The sequence below is a fragment of the Elephas maximus genome, chromosome 27 (genome assembly GCF_024166365.1).
Source record: "Elephas maximus indicus isolate mEleMax1 chromosome 27, mEleMax1 primary haplotype, whole genome shotgun sequence".
NCBI classification, from domain to species: Eukaryota; Metazoa; Chordata; class Mammalia; order Proboscidea; family Elephantidae; genus Elephas; species Elephas maximus.
Window position 1 is genome coordinate 34,291,694 of NC_064845.1, and position 13,089 is coordinate 34,304,782.

A 13,089-nucleotide genomic window follows, 5' to 3' on the forward strand; every position below is an offset into this window, starting at 1 on the left:
ACCGACAGCAACCTCTTGAAGGCTTCTTTAAAATGTAAAAATGTTGTTTTTTTAATAATTGCAATAGGAAATCTGCTTACACTGAAAGATACATTGTGTTTATCTGAATTTGGGTATAATTCTCTACATAAACAGATAAATTTACAAGTCTCTGCTTTGAGATGTGAGGTAAATATATATTTACCAGAGTTCATTTTACTTTCATACCAGAAATAACTTTTTATCTAAAGGGCCTGAGAATACAAATCCAATTTAGATTTTATGGGAAAGATTCTTACATCTTACCTATAAAACCATTCTAGCAGAATAATTTTTCATAGTTTTGTTATGCTATTAATAAATAATAAAGCCCAGTCTTTGAAATGTGATAGTTTTATGTAATTCATTCTAAGTAAAATTTAAGAGCTAGCATATATACGGCACCCTGGTGGCATGATGCTTGAGAGCTGGCTGCTGACCAAAAGATTGGCAGTTCATATTTCTAGTTAGCCCCTTGGAAACCCAATAGGGCAGTTCTGCTCTGCCCTGTAGGGTCACTATGAGTCAGAATTGACTCAGTGGCAAAGGGTTTTGTTTGTTTTTTAACATATGTAATGATGTCTTTCCCTCTCCCTGCCACCCTTCCACAATTTATATTCTTGTTCTGTAATGGTGATTATATTCCAACATAGTTTGTAATAGATCGTGGTTTGGAGGTCTAACATTTTCCCTTTCGTTCTGCCTCAATTTTGAGGAGGAAACAGCTATAGACAATGTATAAATACAAATAGTTTTTTCTTCTACAGTTTTCTCCTAGACGTAACAAACCCTAGTGCGCTGAGGTGAAGTATGACTATCGATTCCATCTTCAACATAGTATGTTTAGCCCACTTATTTCTGTTGAATCTTAGCAGTGCTTGTTATAATTTGTAATTAAAAAGAAAAAGGAAAGAAGTAGAAAAAGAATGAAATAGAACACTGTAAAAAATGTGTCTATCCATTGTGTTTGGGGAAAATGCTAGGTCTCTGCCTCAAAGGACGTGAAGGCTACAGATGTGGTCATGGGTACATAGCAGTGGTCACAGATGGGCATGTTCCTGCCAGCTGTCTCACTGAACTTTGAATTCATGGCAGTGGCATACCTGAAGTAACTTTGTTTCTGGTTGTCTGAAATTTGTTCATTCAGTCATTTAAAAGTTGAAACCCAGATTGAAGTCAGATGACAATTCATTCCACTAGTTAAAAGATTTTTTCCTTTCTGGAAGAAGGATAATGTAAATATCCTGTCTACTGATCTGGGTTAATTAAAACAAACCATATGTTTTTACCAATAGCAATTTTAGGCATGATCTTATTATTTTAAAGCCATCGGTGCCCCTTAAATTCTCATTGTCCTTCAGCCTCAAAATGGAAAGTTAGACATTTATCTTGGTGATACAGGTAGCCCTCGATTTACGATGTATTTGAGTTACAGCGAACCATATTTACAACTGTTCTTTTTTTTTTTTTTTTACGTCTTATCGTTAGTAATATGCACCACGTACAGCATTGCAGCGCGATTTGCTGATGTTACCATTCTCAGGTGCTCACTCGCAGATATTTATGTGTAATGTTCCCAACCCCCCAAGGATCGAATTTATAAAGATACTGATAATAAAAGGCAATAAAAATGAAAACAACAACCAGAAAAGAGGTATTCGACTTAAGTCAGAACAGACTTATGATGGAGCCCTTGGAACGGAACCCCATCGTAAGTCGGCGACTCCTTGGATTGTCCCTGGTGATAAAAGTGAAAGGGACTATGGGGGAGCCGAGGTTCAGTTAGTTTGGGCTCTGTCATTAAAATATCAAAATGTATAAAGAAGTATTTTGTCCACCAGTCTTAAAAGTGATGAAAAGGCTAAATGGGTTCTTTGAAGAGCAGAGCATCTTTGGGCTCTGTGCCCAGCCCTGCACACTTTTCAGAGAAGTGGCCCGCTGTCCTTGAGAAACTCTCCTCACTGGCTGCTTGTTGTGACTCCTGGGTGCTTGCTGTAAACTCTGGGAGGGGGAAGCAAGGGAGTATGCTGCCTTCGGGGTACAATTTCTGTCCATCCCTGCACATTTTCAATTTTATTTCCTTTTTAATTAGTTACTTTGTTTACTAGTTACTCTTGGAAGTCAAATTTTAAGCATATTAGTGAACAGTTTCAAAATGATTAAAGAGGGATATAATCTCTGTGAAAAAAAAAAAACTCTGGTCAAAGTGAATGTTTCAAGATAAAGACTAGAGTTGGGAGTGATGTTTTACAGTTACATTTTGTTGCTTTAAAATTTTTTATAGTAGGCATCATAGTAGGCACCTGTAATTGCCTCTCTAATTCCACAAAGCAGCATTTTTTTTTTTTTTTTTTTTAACCCAAGGTCAGCAAAATCAAGGCTTAATAAGAGGCAGCCTAGGGTAGCGACTAAAAACATGGCATCCACAGCTCAGGAGCATTTGGTTCCTATTTAAAAAGGGAACGATCCGTGTCTGCCTCAATAGGAAATAGTTTTTAAATGAATAGAAAACATGAAGCCTTGCCTTCTCTCTTAATACTATCTTTTGTATGGCAAGGTAGCATTTCAAAGCACTCTAGGTAATTTTAAGATAACATACTGTGTGCTACATCTAGAATTTACAGAGTAATGAGGATGTCCTTGAAATAACTTCGTGCCTCTCGGATTTGTTGCATACTTTTATAGTTTTGTTCTAATCTACTTCTCAACGGGTAGTGTGACCTGAAGGCGTAACCAGATGCCTCCATTTCCGGGGCTTTGACCTTGGGTAAGTGACAACTTCTCTGGATTTAGATTTTATCATCTTTAACATGAGGGTATGGGACTAAATGGTTTCCAAGATTGCTTTCAACTCTAAAAATCTGCTTCCAAAAAATAATCCCTTAGTTTTCCAAGTGTTAGGGCCCACTCTTACCTATACTACAGAACGGGTATTTCACGACAGATCGACAGCATGGCAATGTGGTCTTCTGATCTGTTGAAGAAAGTGATACGGCTGAAGACCTTCTGAAAACTGAGAATATGGCAGAATTGGTCATTCGAGTTTCCTTTTTTTGAGAAGAGCTGACTGCACTCAGGACAGCAGATGTGTTGTTCTGGATTTATTTAGGCCAGCCAACAAATGCTTCCTTTTCGTAAGAGGGCACAAAGGAATGACCACATAGATGGGTCTGTTTACTATTGAATGAGTTCGATTTGATGCTAGAAATCACTTAGCAATCACTTGTTGATGAAAACATTGCAGATATTGATGGGAAGTTTATGGTTTTCAGACAGAAGCAGAATGCCTGCATTTCAGGTCATGCTGTCCTGGACTCATCCTAGAGAGTTACGGCTATACAGACCTTATATGACAGCTTTAAAGTATACGTACATGAAACACAAAGCAACTAGGAAATTCCACCATGACTGACTGACTTGTGGCCTTAGGAGCTGTTCATCACTGATCAAATAGGTTTATACAACAACACTGATTTGGATAGAAACATACTCCCAGACTTTACAAGGCCCTTCAGTAGAGGTACTATAACTTTGAAATGTGTAGAAGATGAAAGTAGGTAGATAACATCTGGGTGAGTTTGCTGAAATGGGGAGAAGGTGCAATTAAAAACGAAAACATTTGTGCCATATTAGTTCATCGTAAATTGAAAGTGAATCCTGAGCAAGACAGTGAATTGGCTAATAACAAGCCTTTTATATACATGTAATATTTTGGTAAAAGTTATCTTCCTTTTTTTGTTTGTCGGAATTTTTTATTTGTTTTAAAACTAATTTGGAAAGTTTGAATTAATACATGGTGAAATGTTTAAATTATACAAAGAATTCTTTTGATGTTGGGTTAAACATTGTACTTTTATACCCATGAGTACTTTTCCACAGTTAAAAGTTTCATTTCACTCTAATGTGTTCTTGGTGGATCAGTTTTATACATAAAGCACAATCCTGATTTGGCTAAGAACTGAAGTGAGTCTTCCATTTCCCTATATTCAGACACAGTGTTTAATCATAGCATAGAGAAGCTGATTGTTTTCTTCCTTCACCCCCACTTTTGTTTATTAAATATAAAAATATAACCTGATCTTGGCACATTCTTAGAGAAATTAAGAGTCCTCTATTTTTTTTTCCTTTATTTAGTACTCATTTATTTTCTGAGAGATTGTATACAAGTCACTTAACCTTTTTACAGCATGAATTCGCTGAAGAAAGTTTAAGCTTTTAATTTGGAAATGGGTCTGACTGAAAAACCTCTGCTTAGCACTGATGTTAATTTTTTTTAACTAAGAGAATCAAGTACTTTGCAGGTGATGCAACACTTGGTGGTAAATACTTCTGGTACTTCTTTCATGATAATGGTAGAAAGACAGTGCATGGGAAGGGTGTTTGAGGCAGGAGGACCAGAATGAGCAGGGGCATGAAGGAGAAGAGCGTAGTAAGGGACTCATGGAGTAATCTGCTATGCCTAGGATTTGTGGTGGGCAGTGTTTAAAAGCCAAGCTGGGCCTGGTTGTAAAAGACATTGTATGCCTTAGGCTGAAGAAGTTGCTGGGGAACCATTCAGGGTTGTGGTTTGGTTGTTTCCATTGTTTTGTCTTTTAAAGCAGAGGAGAGGCTTGTGTGACCGGATTACCCACTTAGAAATTTTACTCTAGTGACATGATGAGGCTAGCTTCCAGAGGGGAGGATACTCCGTTTCTGTTTTAGAAACTAACGAATGACTGAGGCACTTCTGATTGGATATGGTCAGCACATCTGTGGATGTGGGTGGCAGCAGGAGAGATTCTTATCAGAGGGCAGCTTTCATGGAGCTCAAGTTCATAAGTAATGGTTTTGGGGATTGGCAGACTTTTTCTCAAAACGTCAGATAGTAAATACTTTAGGTATACAAGCCATATGGTCTCTGTTGTAATTCAGCTCACCATTATAGCTGTAAAGCAGCCATAGACTATATGTAAATGAATATATGTGGCTGTGTTCCAATAAAAACTTCATTTACAAAAACAGGTGGCCAGTGCAGGCCGTAGTCTGCTGACCCCTGGTTTAAACTATCATGAGAAGAGGGTCACAGGCAGGACTCTGAGATCATCTTTTCTTGAAGCAGCAAGGGGAAAGGGACATCTCAAAGGGCAGCAGGGAAGTAGGAAGATAGGGAGAGTGATTATGACTAAGGGTAGGGAGGCTAGGAAGGAGGGGAGAGGAGAACCCTGTGGAGAGTCTGTTTAAAAAGAAATTTGAACTTTGGATATTTGATATTAAGGAAAAGAATTTACTAATTTTGAGGGGTTGTGACAATAGTATTTTGTTCTTAAAAAGAATCCATATGTTTTGGAGATCCATACTGAAATGTTTACATATAAAAATGATATGATATCTGGAGTTTGCCTTAAACCATTGGAGTTGAGAGGAGAGAAATAGATGAAACAAAGTAGGAGTTGGTAATTGTCCCTGGGTGAAGGATTTGTAGGGTTCATCATACTAGTCTTTCTGCTTTTGAGCATGTTTTAAAACTTCCATAATAAACTTTAATCTTTGAGACTTTCATAATAAAAACTTATGTTAATAAAAGGCTTTGGGATTTGGGAATTAAGGGGTTAGCCCCAGAGCAAGTTCCAAAGAGTGATGGGACAGTATACTTTCAATATCATGGGTATTGTGAGGGGGGCGGACCCAGCGGCCAGCGCTTTCAAGGAGTTTATTTCCAAAGAAGGGAAGTGAGGGAGGATCATGGAGGAACAAGCCAGAGGCGAGGGAGCTCCTCAAGGTGATGGGGAGATTGGAGCAAGTTCCCAAAGGACTTGAAGGGACAGGCTCAAAAGAACAGGTCACTGCTCACCTCAGGGACATTTTTGTTTTGTCCCCATTTACAAGTGTATCCAGAATCATGCAGTGAAAGGCAGCTTCTCACAGAGTGGAGAAATAGATGATAGATTTTATATTAAAGCCTGAGTGTTGCTGATAGACATTTGGACATTTGTTACAATACACAAGGGGATGAAGTTCACAGAGTAGAGCTCCCTAGAGGTTTATAGAATGCAGTAGGGGCATTCCCTTCTGTGAGCTTCTGCTTGTTCATACTTTCCAAAAACCCCTGCCCCCCCTTTACTTAATACCATCTTTTTAAAAATTATAACAAGGTAAAGTATGTCTGTGATATACCTGTTAGAAACTTCAGAACACAAGAAAGGAAGGGAGTCATCTTGGTTCTCACAGCACAGCCATAGCCAGGAAGAAATTTTATTCTGACTTCTCTGGATTGGACATTAGGGCTAAATCAGCCACAGTCCCTGCCCTTAATGAACATAAAGTACAGTAAGGGAAAATGGACTGAGAAACAAGGGCAATAAAGCCTCCTAAATTTAAATGGTGCATCTGAATTTCTGAGACATTTTTGGTTTAACAAGTATAAGTGGTCTCAATAAAATGTGTTATTTTACTTTTTCCTGATTTTCAGATATGTTGTACTAAATTTGGTTTTCCTAACACTTCTTTCTGATTTGAATTTTCCTTTATTTGATTTTTTTTTTTTTTCCTGCTGTCATTACTTAAAAACAGCAGTGGAAAAAGGGGGGTGAGGGAGATGAACCGTCGTGTTCTATGTGTTGAATATCACTTTTAATAAAATGATGCTTTTATTTTATGTGACCTGTGAAGACCTTGCATTTGAAATGTGCCTGGGTATGCTAAGTATAGATTAGTTCGTTTTTTGCTTTTGTTTTTGTCCTCAAGTTGGGTGTCAACTGCCAGAGGCAGTAGAATAGATACCTGTACCACCCATAGATCAACAGGTGCACTCTATTCTCTTGTGATTTGAATTAAGCCAATAATTTGTCATGTCATTTGTGTTTTATCCTTTTGTTTAAAGGTTATTTATTGAAGAGGTTCCCGTTGTACACAGTGTAACAACATGATGTATTTTAGAGCTAGATTGAAAAACAATCTGTAATTAGTCGGCAGATAATTAGCACTTTCAGGATACCACTTTCATCTTATAATCATTTACTCTTAAAATGAGCTAAATTATCTTCTGTAATTTACCTGGCATGTGTTCCGTTGGTGCACGTACTTGCCCTCTCTCTTCTTAAGTAAGAGATGAATCAGTTTGAGAACTCAGAAGGTACCAGTAAACTTTCTACCAAGAATGGCCAATGTTGGGATGTGGTATTTTAAAAACAGGTGTTTATTTCAAATTAGTATTTTCACTGCCCCTCCCCTTTTTTCTCTAAAGTGTTATTTACCACACATTATCGCAGCAACATCCGAGGTTCATTTGGCTCTTCAGATAGTCCTTCTTTTATTCTTAAATTGCCAACCTTTTTTATTTTTTAGTTATGTTCTAAGATTCAGTGTTAAGCAGAAATATTTGTAAATTTCTAAAGCAAAATTTTAGTGAAGTATTCAGTTATCTTAGGTTCCTGTCTTAGACTTTTGACCTATATAATGTGATTATATTCAGCTGTTATACATAAAATTTATAATTGTTTCTGTCTTGAATTTTTGACTTATCTGAAACAAATTATATTACTCACATGAGCTAACTTCAGTTCATTGCTCTCTGATAATTCTTTGTTAAATACATAGTAAAGTCCTTGTGGAAACAAGGTGGTTTTCATAATCATCTGTTTTGGTCTTTTTATAAATGGCCTTTTTATAAATAGACAGTACAGAGAGCTATGTACTGTCTATTTAATAATAGCTTAGTTTTGTTCTGGATAGGGAATACTACATCATAAATATGTTTCCATATTATCTAGTGAAAGGTGAAAAAGAGTTTGTCTTAGTTTGTAAAATATGTCCAGTACAGCCTTAAAATTCCTTCTAGCCTTTTCATTGTATCATTTGTACTGATCGATATACTCGACATTCAGAGACAAGCCTTAATGTTTGAACCTTAGCATTACTTACTTTCTACCTCCTTCTCAGAATGTTTCTCTAGTTAATAGAATTGGAAAATGAAGTGATTTCATTTAAAGATTAAGAGATTAGGCTTTTAAGAAGTTGTTACCCTCTGACTTTATTTCTCCATTGGCTTCCTATCCAGACCTTGAAACTGAGATTCGTGTGGTAACTTCTAAAAGTAAAATTAATTCAGCATTTAGGGCATCATTGTTTTATTTAGGTGTGCTTTTGTGTTATTTACTGTTGCATAATGCGTTAGCCTAAAACATAATGGCTTAAAACAATGAATTGCAATTACTTTAAATCCTTGGATCCGATCCCAAGCTCATTAATGTAACTGTTGGTAGCCTCCAGATCCTTAATGGCTTTTGGCTTCAAACATCCTTGCCACATGGGCCTCTTCATGGGACAGCTTACAGTAACTCAGTTGGCTTCCTTCAGTGCCTAGGGACCAAGAGAGTGCCAAGACAGAAGCCAAAGTGTCTCTGCACCCTAATCTCAGAATTGACATCTCAACACTTTTGCCTTATTATTCATTAGAAGCAAGTCACTAGGTCTAGCCCAGACTCAAGAGGAGGGAATTACACACGGCGTGAGTGCCAGGAGGCAGGGATTTTTGAGGTCCGTTTTAACAGTAGCCTGCCACATCTATTATGAATACTTTGGGATCGATCTTTACTGCTTTTACAGTGTTGTCTTCACAGGATTGTGATGATGAAATTCCCTGCTCAGAAAAAACTCCCTGTGCTTTGCTTGCTGTTGTCTCACGTTTCTAATTAATCTTTTTATATAGAATGAGACTCCAGGAAGGGGTGCAAACCAGGACAGAGATAAAGAAAGGAGTGTTCTTCTGCAGTTTTGCTTGTATAGCCTTTTCTAGTTATTTAGATAAGAAGCTTTGTTAAAACTCTGAGGTACTATGAAGAAAGTGTACAATTGGGAATATTTTAAGCTCTGTTCAGTATGTAAATTCTAATATTTGTTTTGTTGCAGTATTGGTAAAGGTTTTCAAGGTGTCATGAAAAGATGGGGATTTGCAGGCCAGCCTGCTTCTCACGGTCAAACGAAAACCCACCGGAGACCGGGAGCGATTTCCACTGGTGTAAGTGTGACCTAGTGATGCTCTTTTTAATGTTCGGTCTTCAACTTCTGCACAGAGAGTCTTTCAGGCTGTCCTTGAGACCAGGTCATATAATTTCAGTCTGACTCCAGCCGGGTCCTAGTGCAGTGACATTTTATAGGTCTCTAGAGTGGCACAGTGGTTAAAGTGCTCGGCTGCGAACAGAAAGATCAGGAGTTTAAATCCACCAGTCACTCCGTGGGAGAAAGACGTGGCCATATGCTTTCGTAAAGATTGCAGTCTTGGAAACCCTGTGGGGCAGTTCTGCTCTGTCCTGTAGGGTCGCTGTGTGTCGGGATTGACTCGATGGCAGTGGGTTTGGGTTTTGGGTTTTGGGTTTAGGCCTACTGTTCATTTTAGCAGGAGCCAGACTTAATCATTTAGTTATATCCCACATATTTCCAACCTGTGTTCTCAATCTGGCTGCTTTTTTATTCCCTTCTCTGTCTCCCATCCTACACTCGGAAGTCTGCTGCAGAAATAAGAGATTAGAATGCCCTTCCATCTGGCTCCACTGGTTCCTTCACAGATTTGTTTTTGCATTAAAAGAGACAGTTGGGGAAGTTTAGTAAAGACAACACCATGGTGCAAGGGAATTGTGGGTGCAAGGAAATGTGGTAGAAAAGAATAAGCATAGGAAATGGAGACGAACCCTTGCTATTGCTAAGCCAATCCAGCTCTACAGAGATGTAGCATGGAGAGCCCAAGGCACTTTTAGTCTTCTTTGGAGCATCAGAGTAATCCAAGGTCAGTCACAAGAGATTGGTGATATATTCTGCTTCTCACGTAATAAGAGAAATGCAGATTAAAACTACCCTGATTTCTCACCTAGTGGGTTGTATTATTAAACTGTTTAATTTTTGTCACTCACTTGGCAAGAATGTAGGGAAACAGGTGCTCTCTCATGTATTGCTGGTGGGAATACAAAATGATGCAGTCCTTATGGAGGGGAATTTGACAACATCTGACAAGACTACATATGCATATACCTTTTGACACAGCAACCCTACTCCTAGGGGTGAACCCTGATGGTATTCTAACAATACAAAGCACGCATTTACCTTTTGACACAGCAACCCTACTCCTAGGAGTGAACCCTGATGGTATTCTAACAATACAGAGCACGCATATACCTTTGACACAGCAGCCCTACTCCTAGGGATGAACCCTGATGGTATTCTAACAGTACAAAGCATGCATTTACCTTTTGACACAGCAGCCCTACTCCTAGGGATGAACCCTGATGGTATTCTAACAATACAGAGCACGCATATACCTTTGACACAGCAGCCCTACTCCTAGGGATGAACCCTGACGGTATTCTAACAGTACAAAGCATGCATTTACCTTTTGACACAGCAGCCCTACTCCTAGGGATGAACCCTGACGGTATTCTAACAGTACAAAGCATGCATTTACCTTTTGACACAGCAGCCCTACTCCTAGGGATGAACCCTGACGGTATTCTAACAGTACAAAGCATGCATTTACCTTTTGACACAGCAGCCCTACTCCTAGGGATGAACCCTGACGGTATTCTAACAGTACAAAGCATGCATTTACCTTTTGACACAGCAGCCCTACTCCTAGGGATGAACCCTGATGGTATTCTAACAATACAGAGCACGCATATACCTTTGACACAGCAGCCCTACTCCTAGGGATGAACCCTGACGGTATTCTAACAGTACAAAGCATGCATTTACCTTTTGACACAGCAGCCCTACTCCTAGGGATGAACCCTGATGGTATTCTAACGATACAAAGCACGCATTTGTACAGAATTACTCAGTGCAGCATTGATTGTAATTTCAAGCATAAATGCCTGTACACGGAAGTTTGGTTGAATAAACTGTGATAAAACCAAAAACCAAACCAAACCCAGTGCTGTCGAGTCAATTCCAACCCATAGCGACCCTATAGGACAGAGTAGAACTGCCCCATAGAGTTTCCAAGGAGCACCTGGTGGATTTGAACTGCCGGTCTTTTGGTTCACAGCCGTAGCACTTAACCACTACGCCACCAGGGTTTCCCACAAAACTGTGATACACCTACTCAGTACGATACTACGCTGATGGGGGAAAAAAGAACGATAAGGTCATGGTGAAACCTTGAAGAAATTTCCAGGAAATGTACATGTATCTGTTTGTTTTTGCACAAACAAAGAAGAACTGGGAGGATAAACCAGAAACTAGTGAGATTTGTTGCCTACGAGGGATGGGTAGGAATGGTAGGAGGGCTTAGGCATGGCAGGAGTGACACTTGCTGGCTATACTTTTGTGACAGTTTTTACTTTTGGAACCATGGTAATGTTTTAACATTTTTTAAATGAAGTAAAAACTATAGATGAGGGGGAAAATCCAAAATGGAATATAATTAGAAAATGAACCTAACAGCGTTTCAAATGAATAACATAACTATACTGAATTGGTGGGCTGCAGGTAGAGGGAGGACTAATTCAAATAACTCTTGAACACAGTACATTGGCTACATATGCTCAGTCTAAATTAAAAACGTCCTCTGAACAAATGTTGGATTCTCGTTAGAAGGTTTCTTTTTTGCAGTGGTATAGGTTTAGCAGTTCTGAAATAATTTTCTAAATTGTAAGGTTGAGCAGATGAGTCAATATATGGATAATGGAAACCCCACACTGTTGGAGAAGGGGATTAAAATGTGAAAGGGGGAAATTAGAATGAACCCTATAGTGTCGAATTAGAATTATAAGTATCAGTATGAATTTCCTGTTTGTATATAGAGTGAGAGGAGGAAAAATAGAGGTAGGGATGTATGTGTGTGTATATATGTGCTTGTATTTATATCTTAGCTCTGTCTGCTGAAAGAATATAAAAGCAAAGACATTCCAGGAGCCATGAGCATACCTAGAGCCCAGATCTTGGTTTCTAACCACCATTGCATACTGAAAGAAACAAGGGCTCCTTGGAGAAATGGCTGATTTCAGGCATGAGGCAAGAAGAGTAAAACATAAACCTGAAACATCTCATGCAAGAGAGCACAGATGTGCTTAAAAAATAATGAGCACCTCAAAGGACACAGGAGCCAGCTGAACAGGCTCCTCCTGGCCAAAACAGGAGCATTTGAGTTTCAAACTAAAAAAAATAAGAACAACAGAATTCATGGAATAAAATTAGAATCCATCAGTTTACACTGATGAAAATGAATGAATAGGTGAATAAATGGGAGGAAAGGGAAAGCTCTGCCTCGAAATTTAATGCCAACTAATACAGAAGGAATGATGGAATTAGAATATCACTCTTTGATAGTCATCATAGTAATTAATTCAGCCAGAAATCATCAATAGATGCTAAAACCAGTGGGTGAAAGCTTGATGGAGACAAGATGCTTACATAATCCCAAAATAAATCACCTATTAATTACAAAAGAATAACTTTAGAATGATTAACCTAGTGAACCACAACCTTAACTACATGAGCAAAACTAGACATCACCAATAATGGGACAAGCCAACATAGCGTACTTCTTGATATGATTCCTGGAAGGAACACAGTATTGCTTCTGTGGTGTTCCTGCCAGAAATGTATCACCTAAATTTAATTATAGGGAGACAGCAGACAAACCCAAAGTGAGCAGTTTTATACAAAATAATTGGCTTGCATCATTAAAACAAAACAGAAGTCTTCACAACTGGATCAATAAGTAACATGATAAATGGGAGACAATACTGAAGTTGTCAAGGACTTCATTTTACTTGAATACACCATCAACAGCCATGGAAGCCGTAGTAAAGAAATAAAACAACATACTGCATTGGGCAAATCTGCTGCAAAAGATCTCTTTACAGTGTTAAAAAACAAAAATGTCGCCTTAAAGACTAAAGTGTACCTGACCCAAGCCATGGTATTTTCAGTCCCATATGCATGCAAAAGCTGGACAACGAATAAGGAAAACTGGAGAACTGATGCCTTTGAATTGTGGTGTTGGTGAAGAATGTTGACTATACCACGGGCTGCCAAAAGAACACACAAACCTGTTTTGGAAGAAGTACAGCCAGAGTGCTCCTTGGAAGTGAGGTTGGCAAG

At 38.6% G+C, this 13,089-nt stretch overlaps 1 protein-coding gene across 2 annotated transcripts in view; it reads left to right on the forward strand.

Moving 5' to 3' along the window:
- The window catches only part of MRPL3 (mitochondrial ribosomal protein L3), a 56,258-nt gene that overhangs the window by 23,437 nt on the left and 19,732 nt on the right, over positions 1-13,089 (forward strand). For both annotated transcript variants that reach the window (XM_049870803.1, XM_049870802.1), the window contains exon 7: positions 8,905-9,013. In XM_049870803.1, coding sequence (XP_049726760.1) covers positions 8,905-9,013 — 109 coding nt within the window. The remainder of the gene's footprint in view (positions 1-8,904; positions 9,014-13,089) is intronic.